At 39.6% G+C, this 26,958-nt stretch overlaps 1 protein-coding gene across 5 annotated transcripts in view; it reads left to right on the top strand.

The window, feature by feature from the left end:
- Window positions 1-26,958, top strand: part of POLA1 (DNA polymerase alpha 1, catalytic subunit) — a 316,833-nt gene that overhangs the window by 179,060 nt on the left and 110,815 nt on the right. For all 5 annotated transcript variants that reach the window (XM_036304556.1, XM_036304554.1, XM_036304558.1 and 2 more), the window contains one exon: window positions 18,871-18,987. In XM_036304556.1, coding sequence (XP_036160449.1) covers window positions 18,871-18,987 — 117 coding nt within the window. The remainder of the gene's footprint in view (window positions 1-18,870; window positions 18,988-26,958) is intronic.

Raw genomic sequence — 26,958 nt, 5'->3', positions numbered from 1 at the left:
AGGGTGTCCTGGATCAGGGTGGGGGTCCCCACTGGGGTGCCTGGCCAGCCTTGGTGATGGGATGATGGCTGTTTGCAGCTGTTCACACACCCTTCAGGGTGGGGGTCCCCACTGGGGTGCCTGGCCAGTCTGGGTGAGGGGCTGAGGGCTGTTTTCAGGCTGGAGGGTGACTGAAGCTCCCAACCACTCCTTTTTTTCTTTTTTCTTTTTTTATTCTGGGCCAGCTTTAGCTTTGAGGCTTGGCTCCAGCGCTTAGGCCTCTGCTGCTGTAAGCAGGTTTCTGGCCTTTGTTTACCTTCTGTATTTGAAACAATGTTGCGATCCTGCTGGCTGAAGCCGGCGGACTAAAGCAGGTTTCTGGGGTTTTGTTTAGCTTCTATATTTGTAACTTACTTGCTTAGAGTTGCAGCTCAGAGGCCTGCAGCGGCGGGGAACGTTGGAGTCCTCCGTCACTGAAGCAAGCAAGCCTCATGTTAGTTTCAAGCTGCCTGGCTGCCGGCTGCCATCTTGACTGGCAGTTAATTTGCATATTGCCCTGATTAGCCAATGGGAAGGGTAGCGGTCGTACACTAATTACCATGTTTCTCTTTTATTAGATAGGATGTTTTCAGTTGTAGAGATCCTGTGGTGGCTTGGATCCACAGCCCTAGATTCTTGGGAAATCCAATGCTGGAGGCAGCCTAATGAAAGTCTTGATTAAAAATCCAGTTGTGGAAGCATTAGCTATTGTAATTAGATAAGAAAATGAAATAATTCACAGGAAAATTTCCACAAGGAAGATGGCCTACCAGTTATTAAAATTTTAGGGCATTTAAGGTAATTAAAATATTTTGGTGCTCTTCTAATTTTAATTGAGTCAATATAGAAAGTCCAGAAGTAGACTTAAAGTTGCATTTAGTATTATATAAAGGAGTGGCTTATGTCAGTAGGAAACAGTCATCTGGGAGAAAAAATACAGTTGAATTTTTTCCTTGCTTCCTGCATTAAAACAAATTCCAGGTGGATAAAAAATTTAAAGTTAGAAAATGAAACTATAAAAGTAATATATATTTTAATAATGTTGGAGTAGGAAAGACTTCTTGAAACATCACAAAATTCAGAATCTGAAAAGGGAAAGTAATGATAACTTTGACTACAAATTTAAAAGTAAAAATTTCTGCAGGTTCAAAAAATTACACATACACATAGATGTCATAAAATCAAAAGAGAAATGATGATCTAGGGAATGTATTTACAACCTATGAAACAAATAAAGGTCTAATTTCATTCACACATAAAAAGTTCTTGCTGAAACCGGTTTGGCTCAGTGGATAGAGCATCGGCCTGCGGATTGAAAGATCCCAGGTTCGATTCCGGTCAAGGGCATGTACCTGGGTTGTGGGCACATCCCCAGTAGGAGATGTGCAGGAGGCAGCTAATCGGTGTTTCTCTCTCATCGATGTTTCTGACTCTCTGTCTCTCTACCTCCCTCTCTGTAAAAAATCAATAAAATATATTTTTTTAAAAAAAGTTCTTGCAAATCAAGGAGAAGAAGACCAATAATCTAGTAGAAAAATGGGTAAAGGACAGGGACAGGTAATTCATGGAGAAGGAAATTAAAATGGCTAATAAACATAGGTAAAGATGTTTAAGCTCACTCTTAAATTCCAAAGTTCAAAGGAATACCAATTTTCACCTATCAGAATGACAAAGATCCAAAAGTTAGGTAATGGGTAGTGTAGGGAAAAGAGTATTTGCATACAGTGTTAGCGGGTGTGAAAACTGATATGCCCTTTTTGGATTGCAATTTTGGCAACACCTGTCAAATTTTTAAGTGAACATACGACTCAGCAATTCCAATTTGGGTATCTCTCCTTCCAGATGTACAGTACCTTGAAGTTGTTGCCAAATTACTGTACAGGGATATTCCTTGCAGCGTTAGTAATAATAGTAAGAGACCAAAAACAACCTAATTATTGATCAGAAGAGGATTTGTTGAAGGATTACAATAGAAAATAGAATTCTGTGCAGCCATTAAAAGGAACATTGCAGGTCTTACATGTACGTATAAGGTATAATTTCCTCTACTGTTGAGCAAAAAAGGCAAGGTTTAGAACTGTATATGATACATTTCCATTTGTGTTTTTAAAAACAAAGGGAGAAATAGTCAATAATAGATTTTACTTAACCCATCATATCCAAAATATTTCAAACTATAATGAATATTAAAATGTCAATAAGTTATATTATCTTGTTTGGACTGAGTCTTTGTTTATTTTATACTTGTAACATCTCAGTTTGGACTAGCACATTCCAAGTGCTCATGAACCACATACAGCCACTGGCTTGTGCATTAAGCAGAGTAGGTGTAGGACAGTTACAGCGAACCTTTTGAGCTTGGCGTGTCAGCATTTTGAAAAACCCTAACTTAACTCTGGTGCCGTGTCACATACAGAAATTTTTTGATATGTGCAACCATAGTAAAACAAAGACTTATATTTTTGATATTTATTTTATATATTTAAATGCCATTTAACAAAGAAAAATCAACCAAAAAAATGAGTTCGCGTGTCACCTCTGACACGCGTGTCATAGGTTCACCATCACTGGTGTAGGATGTAGAGTACTGGACTAGAAGTTCAGAACCTGGGTGGCCCTGCTGCTGGAGGCTCTGAGAGTGCACAAGGAATATTTTTCCTGGGATCATTTTTCTCAGAATATGAAACATTAGACTAGAGCTCTAAAGTCCCTTCCAACTTTAAAATTTAGGGTCTAGATTTTTTATTTCAGATTACTTGTCAAGTAAAAAATGTAATTGTGCTTATTTTCATAGACACTGTTTCCACCAGCACTCCTAAAATTCTGTGTTCCTAAGTGAAGCACACTTCATATTGTGGGACTAGATTGTTATCATTAGAGTAAGGTTCTTTGTTTATTGGTTTGTTTAAAGGAAGTATGTTACTAAGCTGCATACATGATGTAAACTATGTAGAAATTGGAAGTTCTTTTTTGTTGTTGTTAATCCTCCCCGGAGGATATTTTTTCCATTGATTTTTTTTAGAGACAGTGCAAGGGAGGGGGAGAGACAGAGAGAGAAACATCGATGTGAGAGAGACACATAGATTGGTTGCTTCCTGTATGCACCCCTACCGGGCTGGGGATGGAGCCTGCAACAAGGTACTTGCCTTGACCAGAATTGAACCCGTGACCCTTCAGTCCTCAGGCCGAGGCTGACGCTCTAACCACTGAGGAACCATCTAAGGCTGGTCAGTTCTTTTAATAGAATTAAGTCCAGTTTGAGGGTTTGCTGTAAAAGAGAGAACCACATAACAATATCTAAAGAAAGACTAAATATTGAATGAGAAAGAGTTGAGATTTTTTTTAGTACAAGTCTGTTTATAAAGTCCATTCTTCAGAAGATAGTAACCAATAGTTTTCTTTGAACAAGAGAGAATGAGAATCATATGGACAGTGGATCACAGCTGTGGCCACACGTTGGAATCACTTGGGTTGCTTTTTAAAATCCCAGTTCTCTATTCTGTACCCCAGACCCATGGTTCTTAAAGCATGGTCCTCAGGCCTGCAGCAGCAGTATCACCTGAGAACTTGTTAGAGATGTAAATTCTTAGGCCCTACCCCAAGACCGTTTGAATCAGAAACTCTGGAGTGGTGCCCAGCAGTCGGTGTTATAGTGCTCCCTGGTGATTCCAGTGTGCAGCCAGAGTTGAGAATTCTAGAGCAAGGAGGATTTGGAGCAGGGATAGCAGGTGGGTTTCATAGTGCATGCCGGCTCTCGTCTTATATGGACCATTGGGGAGGGAGTTGAAGATGGAATGCAGTCACTTGCTAGGTATTTGCCATTCCTGATTTTGGGATTTGGGTAATTTATTGATATTATAGAGGGTTGGATGTTGCAATTCACAAATAGAAGTCAAGAAGCATCCTATCCAGTTGGCCAAAGTGGGGAAGAGGGAACAGAGGAGAAAAGGAAAAACAAACAAATACTGGAACAGAAGAAACAAAAGGTTGGGCCAGGAGGGATCAAGTGTACTAGGTAAAATGTTATAAGTGAAGACATTCCAGATAGATTATCAAATATTTCATTTGGGCCCTGGCTGGTTTGGCTCAGTGGATAGAGCAATGCCTGCGGACTGAAGGGTCCTGGTTTTGATTCTGGTCGAGGGCACATGCCCAGGTTGCGAGCTCCATCCCCAGTGGGGAGCGCTCAGGAGGCAGCCAATCAATGATTCTCTCACATCATTGATATTTCTATCTCGCTCTCCCTCTCCCTTCCTCTCTGAAATCAATAAAACTATATTTTTAAAAATTAAATATTTCATTTGGGCTTCTTAAAGAAGTTCAAGTGTCATGGGGAGTTTATGCCCACTTTATGGTCTAACGTCAAGCCTATTTGAAAAGTACTGAAGGCTTGTTCAACCCTTATTGTTTGGCATTAAAGGATACATTTCCTCTTAACATTTGGACTTTTGATAAGAATGTACTTTAATACAGGTATGGTAAATTTGAAATGAATTAAGCCAGAAAATAAAATATGTTTTCCAAGTATAAAGAGATTGGCACCGACGTGAGGAGTTAATGTGTCACATTCTTTTGATTTCTACTCCTCCAGAGAAATCACAGTATCTGTAATTTCAAAGGCATATTCTGAAGAATGTTATATTGTGATTTCTCTAAGCTGAATCTTCGAGATCTGTCTGGGAGTTTTCAGCTCTGACAAAATAAAAACGGACTCATTATAGTATCAGGTTCATTTGATTTTTCAAAAGTTAGTGGAAATATGCAGATCCCTGGAGAAACTCCTTTTGCTCTGCCTTGTTATAAGGCAGACGGAGGAAAGCAGGCTGGGCTGTGTTGAGTGCATTTGGAGCTTCTTATTTTTCAGATCTCAGCAGTATAACTTCTGCAAGCCCTTTCTGTGTGTGTTTTTCTCATCTCATCGTAAAACATTACATTTTCATGAGAAAGTCAATTTTGATCATTTCCAAAAAGCTAGCCCGTATAACAGAGTGTATGCCTCTTAGAAAAAAACTGTTCCTTTACTATAAAATAGAACCTGTCTTTCATACCTGACCAAAACAATTCTGATATAACTTTTATAATCACATTTATTACAGGAAAGATAATACTATTTTTTGAGATTACGTTTATCAAAATGTGGTTTTAATTTTTGTATTAATTTCTGAGTACTGACTTTATATTTTTAGATTGTTTTATGAATTGGGCTCTCTCTGAGTATAAAGTGGTTTTCAGCACACTGGTATATTATTGAACATCTTCCTCAAATAGCAAACACATGCATTTCAACAGCTTTTTGGACAGAACCACATTTAATCATTATTTACAGGAAAAAATTTATGGCTTTTTAATTAACATTATTTTCTCATATTCTGGCATTGAAATTATGAAACTTCGTCTCAGTGTGTAGACTTACCTTGTTGTATTGCCAAGAGGAAAGAAGTGGCTTTTCTGCAAAGCGAAATAGTTTGTACTTTATTGTCTGCTACGAAACAGCTGCTGAGACCAGAAAAATGCCGTCTCATCATTGAGCCTGGGGTGTCCAGAAGAGGCAGGGAAAAATGACTGTAGCTCCCTGTCTGCCCTGGCACTCTCCTCCTTTCTTTTCATTTTCACTGCCCTGAAGAGCAGGAGAACAATATTCTGCAATTAAGGGTTCCATTAAGTTGAAGAAAAGAGCAAATGGGGGATGTTTGTTCTCCAGGCTGAAAAAATTTGTCTGGGGTGGGGGGGATAGTGGTAGTGGTATAGAGAGAGGTGGGTGGAGAGACGAAGTCAGGGCTGTTTGTTGAATATACTGTTAAGGACTGTTACCATCCTAATTAATCAAGTTAGAAATTACAGCTGTAGTCGGTTTCCCCCCAATTCTTGTTATCAATTTTCTTCTCTTTTGAGACAAAGCAAATATAAATTTTGTGTTCATTTGTCATTCGTTCTTTGACTTCAGCATCTCTGAAAATAACAATGTAGCACAAAAGCCCAGTATTTACCTAGTTGTAATGTGGGTTGCCATGGTGTTTTGCAAATTATTGCAATTATGTTCACCATGCGAGTCGCCCTTGGTAACTGGCGAAAAAACTGATAATCCTGTTTTGAACAAAAGGTCAAATTGCTGAATAGAAAGTCTTGATTAACTAAAAGATGTACAAAGTGGAATTATTTCCTACCATTCAGAAATAGTTCTTGATCGGGTTTGGGGGAGGGGGTGAGTAAGTACATCTGATTACTGAAGTACAAAGCATTGAAAGGATGTTGTCTTGAGCCTTTCATGTAGTCTTAATGGTGGCTTTTTTGTCAAATTTACCCATTTGCGGCATTGAAAGAGGCAGCTGCATTTAAGCTGGAGAGACGGTGCTTTTTCAAGAGTTCAGTGCATGGAAAGTTCTCAGCAGTATCTGCAGTTTACTAGTAGCCCCTGGTCTATTAAAACTGATGTGCCGCATTTGAGCCCATTGCTCTCAGTACTTGTGAACCCCTCTGGCTGATGATCTAATAAAGTGCTCTTACTGGACAATCTCTGATCAGCTACTTAAAAAGGAGCTTGGAGGAGGGGGCCGGAGGAGGAAGCCTCACAGGCAGTCAGACTTGGTGTAGGCCAGGAGATGTGTGGCTAAACCAAAAGGCTTGTCTCGAAGATAATCTGCACTGAGGTATTTGCCATGGGGTTTTGATTTTTGTGCCCCAAATCCTCTAAGCTGTGATCACCTTTTTTTTTTTTTGAAGGAAATCTTAATTTTATTCCATGCTGAATAAGTTAAGATTAGAAATGTCTTTTTAAAATTCAAAAATCCACCTTTGTGGATTTGTTTGTGAAATTATGGGCATTCATAAAATACATGATTCTGTGTTTATGTCAAAGCAAAAGTTTCCCTGGTTACATCCAAAGATGCATTTCTTCTTTTCTGAATCTGGCAGATCATCTGGGGGAGTGAATTTTGAAGGAAGGGGGGTTCTCTTTTTTAATGGCCACCTGAAAAATCAATTCTCAAAACTTTTGAGAGTGTGTGAAAGTGGCATGAAAGCAAGGGAAACCTTAACAAGTTTGTGAGTTTACATTCTGCATCACCTAGCAACCCCCTGGCTCAGCCAGATCTCTTGTCTACCCTTAGTTCTGTTTACAGACCATTCAAACAGCCCTTCGAAACCATGAAAGATATTCAGTTTCATTAGTACCACTCTCAAGGAGAAAATAATTAAAGTTAAATGAACAAACATTGCCTGGTGATGGTTTGAACTCCATACTGATTTTAAGATGCCCTTTGAGGCAATTGCATATATAGTTCAGTTTTAACATTTGCTGCTCTGTACCCAAAGGCATACCACATTAAACCATGCCAATAAATTCTAGCCTGCATACAAACAAATAATAACAATTACTTTAGCTAGACTTGAGCATAGAAAAGAAACTGTGCTTGTAATAAGGTTCGAGCATGTCCTCCTGATTGAATTTTTTAAACATTTGATTCCTACCCTGGACATGAGCTGATCCATGTGTACACTGAATAAAGGCAGGGGAGGGGACGTGGGAACAAAGCGTCTCTCTTTAAAACTGGTTTGCTACCCACCTTCAGAGATCCAGCATCATAAAGAAAAGTGTTCAAATCATCTTCCATCGAAGGCTATGTGGATCTCAGTGAGTGGCTTAATTTGATAAATTATTCTAATACCACTAATACATGCCCTGCCACTTTCTACTCGAGAACTGCTTATATGCTTAAATTGACCTATTTTTTGAAATTTCTGAACTAGTCTAAAATGTTTGAAAGAAAAAACGATTTTATGTGCTCTTTTTTCCTTAAGCACATTCCCAGAAAATTCATCTTGGTTACAATGAAACACATGGTATAGCTCAAGGTATTTTTTCAGATGGATTGGTGATTTGATTATATTGAAAGCTCTGTCAAAACTGTGTCTTCCCTCATTAATAACGGTTTTCTGATTATAAAAACAATATACACTTATAGAAATTTTAGAAAATACAGAAACAGAAGAAACCACCAAAAGGGAACCAATGATGGCATTTTAGAGTATTTCCTTCCAGTCTTTTTTTCTGGTTACATATTGACGAAACTAAACCTTGAGTTAACTTTTGAAGTTTATTTCTTCATGTGTGTAATATAGTGAAGGTGATTTTTTTTTTTTTTCAAGAGAGACTTGAGAGCAAGGTCAGTGGTGGAAGTAATTAACAATTTTTTCTTAGAGACTTTATCACTAAAATCATATAAACACCAGAGTAGCCATTTTACCATTCCATTTTATTTTTTTTGTCCCTTTTTCTTGTTGAAATGACTATATGCCTTAACTGGCACATCCATTTATAAGCATTCATGTTGGAAAGTTGGACATTCATCGTGGTTGGAATATTACATCCCCAAGTCACTTGTAGCTTCACATAGTGAAAACAAAAGTCTTTTGTGAAAAGATTTGTAATACAATAGAGATTAATGGAATGTGGAGAGGAAAATGCTTTCCGTTTTCTCATATAAAGCGAAAGCAGGGCTGCTCACAAATCTTGTATTCTTATTATTTGTATTTTCTTAGCTCTCTAACATCCACAGTACATGGCTGGGTTGCATGAGCTCTTTGTGCTTTGTTGACAGTTGACAGACAAAGCGAAATTATTCCTGAAGCAAGGTACTGTGTACTTAGTTGTGACCTATTATAGCCTAAGAATGTAGCTTGCTTTTGAGTTGGATGAATAGGGAGAGTATTTTATACAATAGGCTTGAATATACCAGGAGAGATTTTCAACTGCCCATACAGAAAGATACATGTTCACCATTGAACCCCCCCCCCAATGTAATCTTCCATATAAAGTAATTTTAAGTATATTTTGCCCAGTTGCTTGCGTGGAGACGATTTTAACTGTTCTAGTATTGTCCTACAGTGGTAAAATAAAATTGCTGGTAATTGTTGGCTTTCTCTGCTCACAGCATAGCAGGAGAAGATGGTTTAATGTCCCTCAGGTACATCTTCTGATGCTCAACTTCAGATTGCAAATTAAAATAACACAGCTATGGTATTGGATTTGATGTGAGGCAAAGCAGAACAACTTGCTAATTTATCATGTAATATACAATCGCCGAGGTTAGAATTTGTCCACTTGTAGTGCTATTCTGTGTGTTTAAATGAGGAGCGCTGTTTGCATCTAACCTATCATAACAGTTGGGGAGTGCTCCATTATCCTTTCAGCAAACTGATGGCACAGTCTGGTCCTTGCACAAATGATAAGATCAATAAGTTTCAAATAACTTGGATGAAATGACATCTGACTGTTCATTTAAAGAGATGTCTTACTTTAAAAATCAATTTTAATAATATTTAAAATTCTTACATTGACCGACAAGGCACTTTCCACATCTGTTTTGATAATTTTGTTAAAAAAATATTTTTGTATTAACTTTGGTGAATAGTCAGTTTATATATATATTTTTCCTGAGTTTCTCTTTCATCTCCTACCCTGGCACCTCTCTGAGACTTAATAATCACTCTTTGACATGCCAGAATGCTGCAGTGTGGAAAATTTAACTTTAAATGCAAAATTATGTTCCTGTTAAAACTTCCCCTGGAGATCTTAGGAAAAATTTCTCCCAGTTTTGGGTGCAAATGTGGGTCAGAAAGCAATTTGTTTTTTTATGTTTCTGGAAGTCCCAAATCACAACATGTCATTCTTCAAAGGCAGCTGTAGGCCCATACTGTGTTCTATCTATAAGAAGACCCATTTTATGCTGGGGATAATTCTGTGACAGAAAAATTTGACTACAAGGAGACCCCAGAACATGTATAAATGGTTTGGGGTGAAAAGAGGGTCTGGTGTTCTCAAAGTGCACTAGTTTGGGGAGAGGGGGTGTTTAGGCCATTATAGAAAAATAATGATATGATGAACTCTAAGAGCATGCGTGCTGGCAGACCTAGCCCTGTGACCCTGTCATTGCACTCCTGGAGAGCCATTACAGTTTAAACTAAATCATATGTCACTGCTTTATTGCGTTGTGTTGTCTCTTGAAAATCTCTGAATTCCAAGTAAAGCAAAGACCACCTCCTCTTCCCTCACCATCCATTCTGCCATCTGTAACTTCAAATCCAGTTGAGTTTTTTGTTTTATTTTTGTTTTTATTGATTTCAGAGAGGAAGGGAGAAAGAGAGAGAGATAGAAACATCAATGATCAGAGAGAATCATTGATCCGCTGCCTCCTGCATGCTCCCTACTGGGGATCAAGCCTGCAACCCAGGCATGTGCCCTTGACTGGAATCGAACCAAGGAACCTTAAGTCCACAGGCCGTCACTCTATCCACTGAGCCAAACCAGCTAGGGCTCCAGTATAGTTTTATCAAGGAAAGCCTGATCATTTCACTTACATGGACTACATAGTTGTATTATTTTGCAGTCAAATTGAGATGTAGCTCTGCCTAATTTTACCCATTATTCATCATTGGGATTCTCCATTTTGGGATAACACCAGGTGAAAATTGACCTGGCTCTTACCACATTTGAATATTACACCTTTAATAGTGCATTGTCAGCTATAGCCCAGCACTGGTATTCCCCAGTACTAGAGGCATATGTAGGATAATAATATTTTAATTTATTGAACTCTGTGTGGGTTTTCTTATTTGATCCTTTTAACAATTCCAATAGGATAGGTGTCATTACTTCCTGTTTTATAGACAAGGAGACTGAGACTCAGAGGTTTGGTGACTTCTAAAAATTACCCATTAATGAATGAGAGAGAAACACACTCAGGTGTGGTTTTCCATAATCTCAACTCTGTATTCTTCAATGAGTGTGAACCTTTGTGCTAGAGACTGGAAGACACTACCAATCCAAAGCAGGTCACTTCTGGGGGCCTGACCATCCATTTAAAGAGGTAAAATAAGATGGTTCAGGGATAGTGCAAAGCGTTATGTGCTCAGTTGTAGCTGGGATACAGGGAGCAGTCCCTGGGGGGTGGGAAAATTTCATAGGAGAGGAATGGAAGTGGTGTTCAAGGATTAGGTGTTTTATGCAGAGCTTCTACAGCATGAGTACAGACAAGGAGTTGGCAATAGGCAAAATGTGATGAAGTCGGTGAAAAAAAATCTGATGGGGCAAAGAGTTTGTGTAAGAGAATGATGAGAAAAGAGGAATGGGATGAGGCTATAAAAATTGGAAAGCCAGACCAAAGCATGGGTTCTTAATACTCTCTGAAAGGTATAAGGTTGGGGGATGGGAGTGGAAAGGCCTTGGGAAACTAGGCTTGGCCTCTCTTTGCATTGGGTGTGGGAGAGAATGGAGTCAGGGAAACCTGATAGAGGACTATTGCAATAGATTGACTCTGAGGTCTGGGCTTGGGGTGAGGTTGGTGATAATAGGACTATAAGGCCAGGGGGCAGACTTGGTGACTGACTGGAAATGGGAGAAGAAGGGCCCACAACATATTTGATTCAAGAATAAGAAATACTCCAGCCATTGTGGCTCAGTAGTTGAGTGTCGACCTATGAACCAGGAGGTCACGGTTTGATTCCCGGTCAGGGCACATGCCCAGGTGGGGCATGCAGGAAGCAGCCAATCAATGATACTATCTCATCATTGATGTTTCTCTCTCTTCCTCTCCCTTCCTCTCTGAAATCAATAAAAATGTATTTTTTTAAAGAATAGGAAATACTGTGGACCTGGCCAGGTGGCTCAGAAGGTCTTGGGTTTGGGTTTGATTCCTGGTTGCAGGTTCATTCCCCAGTCAGGGCTCATACAGGAGGCAACTAATCAATGTTTCTCTCTCTCTCTCTCTCTCTCTCTCTCTCTATCTCTATCTCTATCTCTATCTCTATCTCTATCTCTCTCTATCTCTATCTCCTCTCCCCCCTCCCTCTGTCTATAGCAGTGGTTCTCAACCTTCCTAATGCCTTGACCCTTTAATACAGTTGCTCATGTTGTGGTGACCCCCAATTTCATTGTTACAAATTGAACATAATTAAAGCATAGTGATTAATCACAAAACAATATGTAATTATATATGTGTTTTCCAATGGTCTTAGGCGACCCCTGTGAAAGGGTCGGTTGACCCCAAAGGGGTCGCAACCCACAGGTTGAGAACCGCTGGTCTATTGAAATCAATAAAAACATATCCTCAGGTGAGGATTAAAGAAAGAAAACGAAGATAATAAGGACTGTGAATTTTAGACCCTTTCTTTATTATTTTCCATGAACGTGCTCCTGTGCATTTTTATTTTATCGCTTCTATGCATTCATTTACAAAAATCTCCCCTATCCATGGAGGATACATTCCGCAGTGGATACCTGAAACCACAGATAGTACCAAGCCCTATATTGCATGTACTGTGTTTCTTCCTATACATACATACCTATGATAAAGTTTAATTTATAAATTAGGCACAGTAATAAGTTAACAGTAACTAATAATAAAATAGAACAGTTATAAAATACTGTAATAAAAGTTATGTGAATAAATGTTAAGTAAAATAAGAGTTACTTGCTCAAAAGCACTATGGTACCTCCACAGTCATCTGATAACCAAGATGGCTAATAAGTGACTAGTGTGCAGGGGTGTTTATAGTATGGAGTCACTGGCCAAAGGGATGATTCACATCCTGGGGGGATGGAACAGGACTGCACAAGATTTTATCATGCTACTCAGAATGGTGCACAATTTAGAACTTACACATTGTTTATTTCTGGAATTTTTCATTTAATATTTTCAGCCTGGGTTGATCAGGGGTAACTGAAACCACAGAAAGTGAAACTGTGGCCCTGGTCGGTTGCTCAGTGGTTAGAGCTTCTCCCCATGGACTAAGGGGTTCAGGAGTCGATTTCCAGTTAAGGGCACATACCTCGTACCTCAGTTGCATGTTCCCCAGCCCCAATAGGGGCACACGTGGAAGGCAACTAGTTGATGTGTCTCTCTCATCTCTCTCTCTCTCTCTCTCTCTCTCTCTCTCTCTCTCTCTCTCTCTCTCTCTCTCTCCTCCTCCTCCTCCTCCTCCTCCTCCTCCTCCTCCTCCTCCTCCTCCTCCTTCTCTTCCTCCTCTCTCCCTCCCACTCTCTAAAAATCAATGGAAAAATATCCTCAGGTGAAGATTATAAAAATAAAAAAGAAAGTGAAAATCTATTGGTAAAGGGGAACTACTATATTCAAAAGATATTTTTGAGTGCTTCCTATGCACCACATTTCCAGGTCTGGATGATTTTTGTGCATGCATCCTTCTAAAAATGCAAAGTATACTCAAATTAGTAACAGTTTGTGTTTAAAGGGCAACTGCCAGGAACACCTCAGTTACCAGTGGAAATCAATCTCTTTTTATCATGTGCAGAAACATTTTAGTTAAGGCCTCAGAAATATTAGCAATCAGAACCAATCAACATTTCACATAATTTTGTATATAATGATTTAAAGGAATCGTTGTTTTGCTATTGGACAGGTGGCTTCACCTCTTTTGAACCCTTTACATATAAGCATGGTTTGGGTAGCCCTCGGAAAACTTAATGGCCTTATTTCTTCTCACACACACAAAATTTATATGTATGTATATAAAATTCAGAATATTTTTATTTTTGCAAAACTACCCAAATTTGTGTAGCCATAAAAGGGGCTGCAGAAATATGTACATGAAAATATAAAATAGACAAAGTATGTTAATAACCTTATTTCTGTTGGTTATGACAATTTGGCACTTTGGTGTGGCATTGCATAATAAAATGACATATTTGGATGACAGACAACGTCCTTAGAGTGGTTTTGGAAGTTTTTATTAAAGCCCAAATCTTTTTATAGGTTTGACTTCCAAAGAACTACATTTTATTAAATTTTTTTAAAAAAATATATTTTATTGATATTTTACAGAGAGGAAGGGAGAGGGATAGAGAGTTAGAAACATCGATGAGAGAGAAACATCGATCAGCTGCCTCCTGCACACCCCACATTGAGGATGTGCCCGCAACCAAGGCACATGCCCCCTATTGGAATCGAACCTGGGACCTTTCAGTCCGCAGGCCGACGCTCTATCCACTGAGCCAAACCGGTTAGGGCAAATTTTTTTTCTTCTATTGACTTGGCAACATAGTTTTGGACAGTACATTATTTCCCAACATGGGAAATGAACATTAGTTTAGTTTTGTCTCTGTGAGTAGTAATTCAAAGTAAATTTATAAAATGTTAGTATTTTCATTTACTTCATTTTTAACACCCATGCAAGGTAAATTTTACTGTGAGATCTTGCAATGGATGCTTTGCCCCATCATGGGATTTTTTCCAAAGAGCTGGCATATTTATTTTTAAGGACACAAATGTTCTTTGAAAGGTAGATTTAATACATTCAGCTATTATTTGTTGGGCGGAACAAAGGGTTAACCAAAATGTACTTGAAAAAATTGAATGGAAGCAAAGCATATATTGAATATGATTAGGGCCTATTTCCCCCATAGAAGAGTTTTGTTTAAAATAGACCATGACCAAAAGCTTAATTATAAAAATAAAACAGGAGGTATAAAGAGCTACAGGCTTTAATATTTTTTCAGCTCCAGTTCCCTTCACACAGTTATCAGCATGTTTAATTTCCAAGCATAATAGCACTAGTTATTGTTGTCATTTGTAAAGGGAGATTAACAGATAGTAAGTACAAACAAATGCAAATAAGTACTGAATAGAGAGAGGTGACAGAGAAGAAAAGACCTCTTTAATGTTAATTATAACTGGTAGGAAGTCTAGACAAATTATATTATCTGTTTTCTATATTACTTGAAAGGCCATTTAGTTAGTAACTCTGTCAGAGATAGTTAGGTGTTTGCTTTAGAAACAGGTGAGGTAACAATTTAGGTCGCCCTGGTTGGCAGCTCACCTAGTGAGTCATGGAGTTGTAATAAATTGATGGAATCAGGTTTCAAGACCTGAAAAGAAATTGTTTTAACTTCCAGGTTATATTCTGGTGCTTAATAATTTATTGTCTCAAAAATGTAACAACTCCAGCCCAGCTAGTGTAAGGTCATGGTTTGATTCCAGGTCAGGGCACATACCTGGGTTATGGGCTTCATCCTCAGTGGGGGGCGTGCAGGAGGCAACCAATCAATATTTCTCTCTCATCATTGATGTTTCTATCTCTCTCTCTTTGCCTCTCCCTTCCTTTCTGAAATCAATAATATATATATATATTTATATATATATGTGTGTGTTTGTGTGTGTGTGTGTGTATATTTTAATGTAACAACTCCAAATGAATGATAAAAGAGTCATCCAGTCCTACATTTTCCACACGTGGTTTGCTTGAAGTCTACTGTTTCCTTTATTAATATGCCTACATGGTAACCAGAAACAACTTAATCTGACCTTTAGTGTTCATAGGCTGCATTTAAAACTTAATACCTGCTGCTGCCATCAGCTCTACTGTCCCCCTCGGTATTCTCCATACCTAGAATAGACTAAACCAAAGTATCTTGTTTCTTTAATTCTAAGAGGCCATCAATTGTGAGCTATATCTTAACAGCTTTTTTGAAGGAAATACAAATACATCATTAAATGTACATGTCAATTGTAAATGCATCTGAGTTTTAGAAATAGTAAACTGAATAAAAATGTGTTCTTAAATCAAGAAAATGTGGCACGTGGCCCTATGATGACTATGACTATGACTATGACTATGACTATGACTATGACTATGACTATGACTATGACTATGACTATGACTATGACTCAGAACCACTGATTCTTTATTCTAGTTTGTGGTAGGATCCACATAACTCCATCCCTTCTCTGTTTAGCATTTATAGTTGGTACCATACAAATTGCTTCTTAAAGCCAAACTGTACTGAATTACGTGTGTGTGTGTGTGTGTGTGTGTGTGTGTGTGTGTATGTATACCTTGTTTTCATATTTAGATTGTAATTTCCTGAAACTCTCCACAATATTAAATATATTTCTGGGTATATATTAAAGATTTCATAAGGACTCCTTGAGACCCTCTACATGAAAAGTTCAAATTAAATATTAAAATATTTCAGCCAATTGACTAAAGATAGGAATGAAGCTAACTATGAATGTATTGTCTAGATGGATTTTATATTCTTTAAAGATAGCATATTATCTTTTAGTACAAAATGTTACAGTACACTTCCTTTGGGGGTACTAGTAAAAAAGCTATAAATAGAGCTGGAAGAACTGATTTGGAGTTCTTTGCCTTGACTTGGTTGTAGCTACTTCCAAGAAGAGCCTATTCTGAAGAATGAGGTCACTTAGCACAGCGAGTAGGGACATCCTGCAGCTTTGGATTAATGCTATGTGGCCACATTAAGTGGCAGACGAAGGTCCCTAACATAATTAAGGAGCAATTGTAGATATATTGCTCTCCTTTAGGCAGAACAAAACCAAACAGGTTGCTCAGTCTAGAAACAGGGAACGTGGTTAAAAATGTCACTGATGCCTTTCTTAATCATACTCCACATAGTTCTCTCTGGCCTTCATTCTTTTGTGCATGTTGTTTTCTCTACCTAAGTTGTCTTTCCTGCCTTCTCCAACTTACACTTACTCTTCAAGACCAGTTCAGAAGTACTGCTTCTCCAAAGGCTCCAGGTCCCTGCTTGCAGCTCCCCGAGTGGGAACCCATGCAACAAGGGAACATACCTTGTTCACCTTTATACCCCCTAGTTTGCCTTAGGTGTATTATGCCTAATACTTATAGCACTAAAGCCCCCAGAGAACCTGAGTTTTGCTCAACCCCATTTGTGAAGTCTTATCTTGTTTAACAGATACGTTTCATAGCTGATTTCAGATAACAGGCATACTGTTATCACATGTGTATGAGAACATTCACACAAGAGCAGCAAGGGGGAGTAACTGCAGGAGGGAACTGTACAGAGAAGTGGGCAGTGGCTATTTGAAACCACTGGGAAAGGGTGGTCAGTTGACGTTGTCCTTGAAAACATGGCAGTCTCCAGAGAACATCCTATATAATACAGAGGTGATATGCAAATTGACCATCACTCCAACACACAAGATGACCGCCCTCTTGTGGTCAAAGATGGCTGCCACAAGATGTCTGGCAGGGGAGGGCAGTTAGGGGAGATCAGACCTGTAGGGGAGGGCAGTTGGGGGCGACCAGGTCTGCAGGCGAGGGCAGTTAGGGGTGACCAGGCCAGCAGGGGAGGGCAGTTAGGGGTGACCAGGCCAGCAGGGGAGAGCAGTTGGGGGCAACCAGGCCTGCAGGGGAGGACAGTTGGGGGTGACCAGGCCAGCAGGGGAGGGCAGTTGGGGGCAACCAGGCCTGCAGGGGAGGACAGTTAGGGGTGATCAGGCAGTTAGGGGTGACCAGGCCAGCAGGGGAGGGCAGTTAGGGGTGACCAGGCCGGCAGGGGAGGGCAGTTGGGGGTGACCAGGCTGGCAGGGGAGGACAGTTAGGGGTGACCAGGCTGGCAGGAGAGGGCAGTTAGGGGTAGTCGGGCCGGCAGGGAAGGGCAGCTAGGGGCAGTCAGGCTGGCAGGGGAGCAGTTATGGGGTGATCAGGCTGGCAGGCAGAAGTGGTTAGGGGCAATCAAGCAGGCAGGCAGGCGAGCAGTTGGGAGTCAGCAGTTCTGGATTGTGAGAGGGATGTCCCAGATTGGAGAGGGTGTAGGCTGGGCTGAGGGACACACACACACACACACACACACACACACACACACGTACATGAATTTCATGCACTGGGCCTCTAGTGTGTAAAATAATGTTTTAATTTTATTTATTTTTTTTAAGTATATTTTTATTGATTTCAGAAAGGAGAGGAAGAGAGAGAGAGAGAAACATCAGTGGTGAGAGAGACTCATTGATTGGCTGCCTCCTGCATACTCCCTACTGGGGATGGAGCCCACAACCCAGGCATGTGCCCTGACCAGGAATTGAACCATGACTTCCTGGTTCATAGGTTGATGCTCAACCACTGAGCCACACCAGTCCGGCAGTGTTTTAATTTTACATAAAAGAGTTGCTTACATTTAGTCAGTATTTCTCTTATGCCAAGCATAGTTCTAAGCACTCTGAATGTATTACATCACAACCACAACAACCCTGTAAAGCAGGTACTGTTGTATTCATTTCACAGAGAAGGAAACTGATCTCAGCAATCTATAATAATAAAAGCATAATATGGTAATTAGAATGGACAGCCGAATGATCTTCCAGACATCCTCTAGACCAGCGGTTCTCAACCTGTGGGTTGCGACCCCTTTGGGGGTCGAACGACCCTTTCACAGGGTTTGCCTAAGACCATCGGAAAACACATATATAATTGCATATTGTTTTTGTGATTAATCACTATGCTTTAATTATGTTCAATTTGTAACAATGAAATTGGGGTCACCACAACATGAGGAACTGTATTAAAGGGTCGTGGCATTAGGAAGGTTGAGAACCACTGTTCTAGACGAAGCTGTGGCTGTGAGGGCCGAGCCCCTTGCACAAATTTCGTGCATCGGGCCTCTAATTAAGTGATAAATAATTACTCGGCTGTTGGGAAAGTCATTTATTTCTGTGTGGTATATTCTTTACTTTGGTAATGGTCTGTACTAATAAACTAAAATCCATTGGTTTACATCTGTGAATAATCATATAAGATTTTATTGGGAGGTATTTTTGTATGTGGGATGGGATTGTATTTTAAGAAAAGAGAATACCATCTCATGTAATCTTCCTTTTTGTAAATCTTGATGAATTGCCTAACTTTTAAGTTTGGGGCATAGATCAAAATAAACACATCAGGAAAGAAAGGTAAGGAGCTATTTCGGAATCTCTAAGGAAAGTTTGAATGAGATGAGTCTATCTTGATAATGAAAGGGGTCTTTATTTGCATTTGTTGATGGTGGCAAGGGGACTGAAGTGTTCTCTTTTTTCTCTGCAGGGCTGGTTGATTTGTGAGGAGCCAACCTGTCGAAATCGAATTCGGCACCTTCCCCTTCAGTTTTCCCGAAATGGACCTCTTTGCCAAGTCTGCATGAAAGCTACACTTCGACCAGAGGTAAAGGTGGCATAAATGATGCTAAAGAAGTGTGTGTGTGTGTGTGTGTGTGTGTGTGTGTGTGTAGGGGGTGGGGGTTGTGTTTGTCCATTCCTTAGCTCTGGGAAGTAGATATTTGGAGTTTGCTGGGTACAGACACCCTACTACCATACACATATTTTTTAAATATTCAGACTTCAAAAAGATACGCTTTTTTCTTCACTTCATGAGCAATACTGTATTTATAGCTAAAAGAGAAACTAATTCTCATATGGGTTACTCAGATTTCTTTGGTCACCACTTGATAATTACAAAGAATAGGTACCATTTCTTTGCAGAAACTGCTGTTACCTTTGGACTAGATCAGAACCCTTTTTGTAAGTACCAGAAAACCTCCCAAACCGGTACCCTACAGGGTTTATTTGTATGGGCTTCCATTGTTTCTAAGTAGCAGCATAGATCAGTGGTTCTCAAGCCTTTTCTCTGCCTTAATACATATACCTGAGGTATAAGGCAGACTATCATTAGTGGCTCTCAGCTGGGGAGCACATGGTCTGGAACCCATCTTCCTGGTAATTTCCTTTGAGCATCATCCAAGCACCATTTCCCAAACTGTGGGGAAAACAATGTTTGGGGGTCTTGCATGCAAAGAGGGTTTTGTAATCAACTACATCTAGCAAACTCTGGACTAGCCAAAGTTAAACAGGCTTATTGCAGATTTTCAGAGCCTATCAAATGGTCATGTGTAGTCTGTCTCGCCTAACAGGACTGTAATGTGCCTCACTTTCCACATTAGTCTGGCCCGAGGATTTGTAAGGATTTTGGTGAGAAGAGAGTGAGAATCAGAAACCTGTTATGTATTTACTTATTTTTTAACACAGAGACAGGGTTCTTTAAGCAACTTTTATCTTCAAATCTTTTCACTTAAAATGGTTGATCCACAGGCTAGTTTTAGTGAATTATTTAAGATGATATATTGTCTTTTCACAAAATTTAGCAAGAAGTCAGAAACTACAAATGGCTACAACCATTGTTGTATATTCTCTTGTTTTGCTTATCCATATGTATGTTTTACGTGTTTTCAGTCATAATGAAAATACACTTTTGTATTATCTTTTGTCAAGCATCTGTCTGTATTGCTACTTAATTTTCAGTACCAAAAATTTTAAATGCAATGTTGACCATCCCTCTCATTGGGCATGTTAGGCTACTTTCATTGTCTTTATTAGAAAACTGCGACAAATATTTTCTTGCTTAAGTTATTTTTTGTTGTTATTTGAGATATTTCTTTAGGATAAATTCTTATCAATAGTATACATCAAAATACATTAAATACAATATGGTCATGATTTGTATTGCCAGATTGCTTTCTTATTAGGTTATCCCCACTTAGACTATAACCAGTTTTTACCACCACCTTTGCAGCATTTGAACATTATTATTCACTTATACTAAACTAATTTGATATGTATAAATGTTCCTTCCCTAATTTTGTAGATCTTCAATAATTAACAAAGTAGAGTGTAGGTTTTCTAAAAATACAGAACACAAAGTGAGAATTAGCTGTTGCAGCAAATTCTTTTTACGTCAGCCTCATGGCAAGACTTGCATCAGCAGGTGCAGAAAGAAAACAAGCGTGTATCAATTTAGTGTGAGTCATCAGTCCAATTGCAGACTCCAGGGGAATCACCTTGCTTCAAGAACCCATGCTGCCTTTGAGCCTTTAACATCTAGATCATCAAGTGAAGTTCAGTGAGAATTGAATTACTTCTTAGAGAGTCAACCAGTTTTATGATTGCATTCTTGGTGAAAGAAAGTAAAAGAAAAGTGTACAGCTAGCAGATCAGTAACCTTTCAGTACACGTTGATGATGTTCCTGGTAGGTTGATGATGTTATTGGTGAGTGGTTTCATACATCTGGTTTTCTTTGATCATTTATTATCCTTTTTAAATGAGTGAACCGACAGGCATTTTGAAATAATTTCTTTCGCTTCGTATTCTTGTCCTCAAAACGGTGGCATTTTGGGCAGGCATGTATCAAAGTTATCAGCTACTCTGCCCAGAGAGAAGCTTTTATAGCTTAGCTCCTTGGGTCATATTGCAGCTCAGAACATGACCCTTGGGAATAGCTGGAGGTTCATAGCATCCTGGTTGGTGATACTGCCCTTAGCTTTTCCTCACAGGGACCTGGAGAGTGGGACTAAGTCTGTTCTTCTGCAGTTCATTTTGAGTTGCTAGTGATGAGTGGGGAATTTCTTACTTCTATTTATGAGGTTCCTAGGCTTTCCTAGCAGGAGAAAAAAGCTACATCTTTCCTCACTTAACAGCGTCAATAGGTTTTGTGACTTTAAGCAAAATGATGTATAATGAAACCAGTTTTACATAGGCTGATTGATATAAATAAGAGTTAATTTCCTATGACATCTCATCAATGTTATAACAAAACAACGTTATTCGAGGACCTGCTAATAGTTCTAGAGAAGTTCCAAAATCAGTGGTACTATGGATAGGGTCATTATAATAATTATCATAGGGTTTTCCAACGTGTTAATTTTGCAGGAATGTGCTTAACTGGTTTTTAAGTTCTGGGTTGCTGTGTCTCAATCATATTTTACTTTCATTTAAAAATTATTTATTGAACACCTGTATCCGAGCACTTTGCTAGGTGCTAGGGACATATCAAATGACCAGGGCATGTCCTTATTTATGAAGCTAGTTGAACATTACCTAAATTATATAAAATTGATTATCTGTGAGCAAAAATAGGCATTTGTAAATATCCATTTGGACAAAAGTACTGCTTTCCTAATGTTAGACTAGTGGGGACTTTAAACACGTTCAAGGTTGATGGTAAAACAGTTGCCTCTTACTGTGCCACTCTCATCCTCACATAATAAATCTACTCTCATTTAGTCCTGGGTTGCAGTTTGCTTGAGTACTTTCCAGAATTGACTTGGAATATGAAAACTGGCTCTTCTTCTGGCTCATGTTGCCAGAGTTATGATAAGAAAGCTGGGGCAATTTTGTTCCCAGGGTTTCAGATGTGTCTCTCTTCTAAAATACCTTTTTTTTAAAAAATCAGTAATGTTTTCTTAGGTTCATGGGAATTTAACAGTATGCAAATTGCTGATTATTAAAAATATATTCTCTGGGTATTCGCTGCTACATAGGAAGTCCAAATAAATACAGGAATAAAAACTTCGAGGACTGCATAAGTTCCTAAGTGAATAGAACCCTTTTCCACACTGGTGATAGAGACGGGACTTACCCAGGAAAGAGAATAAATATCTTAGTATCTCCTTATTTTAGGGACATGGTTTTGACTTCTTAAGGTGACCAAATCTGTATGGCTATGAGCTGAACCCACAGTGTATTCTGTGTTATATAATTCATAAAAAATAAAGCATAAGTTTTGTTTTGTTTTCATTATAGAACTAGGATTTTAAACCAAGTTAAAGTTTTTCTCACTAACATTTCTATCTTTGACGAGATGAGAAACCATCTACATGAGTGAGACTCCCTGGGCCATGGTAGAAATAATTTATGAAATTGTACAGCCCCTGAGGCAGGAGCACTGTGGTAGAGCCTTTTATTCAGGTTTTCATTCAACTAAATTTCTTGAAGGCCACTTATGAGGAAAGCAGTAAAATGACTTAGAATCCTACTTTGGGATAACTCTAGTGTTTTTCACATTATCCTCAGTTATAAAGTTTTGAAAAATTTTATAATGGAATATGTGTACCATACTGAACTTTGGCCTTCAAGGGAGAATTTAAATGATGAACTTATAATCATTGTGTGTTACAGTTTCAAAATGGCTATGGTTGAATGAATTGTTGATTTGATAAGTCACTTAGGGACACTAAGAATGTTGTCAAGCCACCTGGGAGAGTGTTTTGTTTTGGCATAAAATGAAAATAGAAAAATAATTGTGATCTCTTAGGTAGTAATCATGAGTTGTGCAGCCAGAGAACCTTAGAACCATGATGGAAAGTCTTGAACATTTGTATCTAGTTATTAGTTACCCTTCAGTAGACTCTCGGTGTTTACCATGAAGGGTCCTTTGGATCTCTGTTGTGATTTTAATCTGCTTGTTCTTTGATGCAGAAATTGCTAAATTCTACATACAGCTTCTCTTACCACAAAGCAGATGCTAGCCTTCTTTTTAATTTTTCCATCCCTTTTTATTAAAGTGAAATTCACATAATGTAAAATGAACCATTTTGAAGTGAATTATGCAGTGGCATTTAGTACATTCACAATGTTGTGTGACCACTGCCTCTAGTTCCAAAACATTTTCATCACCCCCTAAAGAAATCCCTATGCCCATTAGGAATCATATAATATACTAGAGGCCCGGTGCACGAAAATTTGTGCACTGGGGGTGGGGGGTCCCTCAGCCTTGCCTGCACCCTCTTGCAGTCCAGGAACCCTCAGGAGATGTCCACCTGCTGGCGTAGGCCTGCTCCCTGAGGGATCAGGCCTAAGCTGGCAGTCAGACATCCCCTCTGGCAACCTGGGAGCCCTCAGGGATGTCCAAATGCCGAGGAGGCAGGAGAGGCTTCCACCACCACCGCTGCACTTGCAGCTGTCAGCCCAGCTTGTGGCTGAACAGAGCTCCCCCTGTGGGAGCGCACTGACCACCAGGGGGCAGCTCTTGCGTTGAGTGTCTGACCCTGGTGGTCAGTGCACATCATAGCAACCAGTCATTCCTGGCCATTCCACTGTTAGGGTCAATTTGCATATTGCCCTTTTATTATATAGGATGACCTTTTTGTGTGGCTTCTTTCAACTAGCACAATGTTTCTGAGGTTCTGCCATGTTGTAGCATTTCATGTGTCAGTATTTCATTGCTTTTTATGGCAGGATAATGGTCCATTGCGTAGAGATACCATCATGTGCTTATCTAGTCATCCACTGATGGGTTTCTTCTTTCAATATACTTTCAAAAGTTTATTTTCTTTTTCATTAGCTAGATAGGTTCTACATTTGGCCTAAATGTGTGTCCTTTGACTCACTCATTGCTCCAAGTGCAACTGAATGGATTGATCCTTTGCCTTCAGTTGTGGGGAGCCTATATAGGATTAAGCCTCGACTGACCTGTTGGCAAAGTCACAAACAAGTCCCAGCTTAGAGGGCACAGTCCTCTTAAGCATATTTAAGCTTGACCTTATGACAAGCCCTAGATCTTATCTGGGAAGCTAATGGGCTGAGGGAAGTGCAGCAAGAACAAGAACAAAAACAAGTGAAACTCACAAGAACAGTGTAACTATGGTCAAAACAAGTGAAATTGGCAAGAACAGTGTAACTATGGAAACCACTACCTTGTTTACCTCTGACTATAAAATAAAGGCTCAGCTTGCCTCGGGATCTTTCTCTGTGGCCTCAGCCAGGCACAGGAAGATCCACGGAGACTACAGAGAGCTAGAGAGTTCTGAACGCTGTCTCCGTGTAAAACATTCTTTGCCGACTCCGTCCACACCTTTGGGAACCCCTGGACCGCTGGGGCTGGACCCCGGCATTCAGTAAGCACTTATTCAGCATCTACTGTTTTCCTGTTTTATGAGAGCCTTTAAACAGTGAAAGTGGCTATCTTCCTGAGCCTGTCTCGGCTAGGCCCAATATTCCTAGGTCTTCAGACATTTATCTAGTACTCTGCTTTTCAGAATAATGATCCCAATCTAGTGTTCCTTTCCCAATAAAGTGAGGAACCCAGAACTGCAGGCTACACTTCAGCTGCCCTCGCTGGCGCTGGTACAGACAGAACAATCCTGCTGCTGCCAACTTTTCTAGGTAGCCAATTTCTGTGAAGTCTATTTAGGATTGCGTTAACTTTCTTGGCATCTATATTCACAATGTTGATTCATTGTGAGCCTTCTGTATACTAAAAGCACATAATATTTTTTGCACATGCAACCTCTGGCCCATGCCTTGTCAGGAGTTTTGAGAGCCAAGTGATTTATTTAGACTTAAGTCTAGGACTCCATTAGTGGTGTATTAGTTTCCTAGGGCTGCTGTAACAAAGTACCACAAACCAAATAGCTTAAAACAACAGAAATCTATTGTTTTCACAGTTCTGGGAGCTAGTTAGAAGTCTGAAATCCAGGTATTGGCAAGGCATTCTCTCTCTGAAATCTATAGGAGAGAATCCTCCCTTGCCTCTTTTTCTAGTGTCTGGTAATCCTTGGCATTCCTTGGCCTACAGAGATGCATCACTGTAGCCTCTGCATCTGTAGTCACATGGCCACCTTTTCCCTGTGTGTGTCTGTATCTTTTCTTCTTCTTAGGACACCAATCATATTGGGTCAAGGGCCCAGCCTAACCCAGTATGATCTCATCTTAACCTGATTTTATCTACCAAGTTCTTATTTCCAAATAAGGCCACATTCACAGGTATTGGGGGCCTAACCGGACTTCAACACACCTTATTAGGGATATAATTCAACCCATAACAGGCAGGAATTGTACTGAACTGAAGGAATTAGAGACCAAAAGTAACAGCAGCTTAAACAGAATGGACATTCAGTTCTCTATCCACGAAACAATACTGTATCATGTGACAGAAATCCAGGTGTGGGCTGTTGAGGATTGCTATAGCTCCACAGCGTCATCAGGGGCATAAGCTTCTGCCCTTCTCCATCATTGGCAATGCCAGGCTTCTAACCTCAAGATCACAACATGGTCCAAGATGGCTGCACAAACTCCTTCAAACCAGCCTACAAGATGGAAAAAAAGCAGTGGTTCTCAACCTTCCTAATGCTGCAACCCTTTAATACAGTTCCTCATGTTGTGGTGACCCCCAACCATAAAATTATTTTTGTTGCTACCTCATAACTGTAATTTTGCTACTGTTATGAATCATAATGTAAATATCTGATATGCAGGATGTATTTTCATTGTTCTCGACCCAAAGGTTGAGAACCGCTGGAGGATACACCTCCCAGCCATGTCAATTCTTTGAGCAACCTTCCTGGAAGTTCCACCCAACACTCTGGCTTACATTTCAGGGGCCGGAAATTATTCACATGGACAGAAGAGCTTTTTTGTTACTATAGAGCAGGGGTGGGGAACTTTTTTTTCTGCCAAGGGCCATTTGGAAACCCTTGTGACCAAATATAATGTCATTTGCGAACCATACAAAATTATCAGCTTAAAAATTAGCCTGCTATATTTGGTCAAACATTTCATTAACTTACCTCTAATACCTTGGCAGGGTCAGACCAAATGATTTTGCCGGCCTTATACAGCCCACTGGCTGGATATTCCCCACCTCTGCTATAAAGAGTAGACAGGGTATTGCAGGCCAACCCACACTCTCTGTGACAGAGACCTTCCAGTGAACCCTGTGAAATCTCTCCTTGCTGTGCTCATCCCATCACTGTCCCATTGTGGATTTTTGGATCCTGATTCTGCCATGTGCCCAGCCTTTTGTCTACTACAGATCTGATGCTGTGATTAACCTTCCCTCTTTTATCTTCTCCAAAATATTGTTAAAGTGTTGAAGTGTATTTATGCACATACTAGTGGATAGGCACCTTCTTCCAGGTGAACACTGCTCCATTTTAATCAGTACCTTTTATGTAGGACCGTTATACCACTTGCTAATCATCTTTGCTTCTAGTTTATCATTCTCCAAAGGAGTCGCTCTCAAAGAGAAAACCACAACAATACTGATTGGATGTTGATGATCTCATGGTTTTGTGACTGGTTTGGCCCCTGGAATGAGAAATCATGGGGTCTGTTTCCTTGGACACTCTAATATTTTAAGCAGCATATTTAAAAATGTGCTTGCTCCTACTCATTTTACCCCAGAAGCCAGTTGCTTAAGGAGATGGGTCATATAATTTTTTAAAATATGGTTTTGGTAACTGGCCAGAAGACATTGTGTAAGTCTCCGTGTAATGACCGTGGCCAAAGAATCTTAACTAACAGTGGGAGTGATAAGACAGGGCCATAATAATAAATCATGGAATGTAATAGGATTTATTGATT

The sequence above is a fragment of the Myotis myotis genome, unplaced genomic scaffold, assembly GCF_014108235.1.
Source record: "Myotis myotis isolate mMyoMyo1 unplaced genomic scaffold, mMyoMyo1.p scaffold_m19_p_4, whole genome shotgun sequence".
NCBI lineage: Eukaryota > Metazoa > Chordata > Mammalia > Chiroptera > Vespertilionidae > Myotis > Myotis myotis.
Note: the sequence above shows the minus strand (reverse complement) of the source record. Positions and strands in the feature narration are given on the sequence as shown.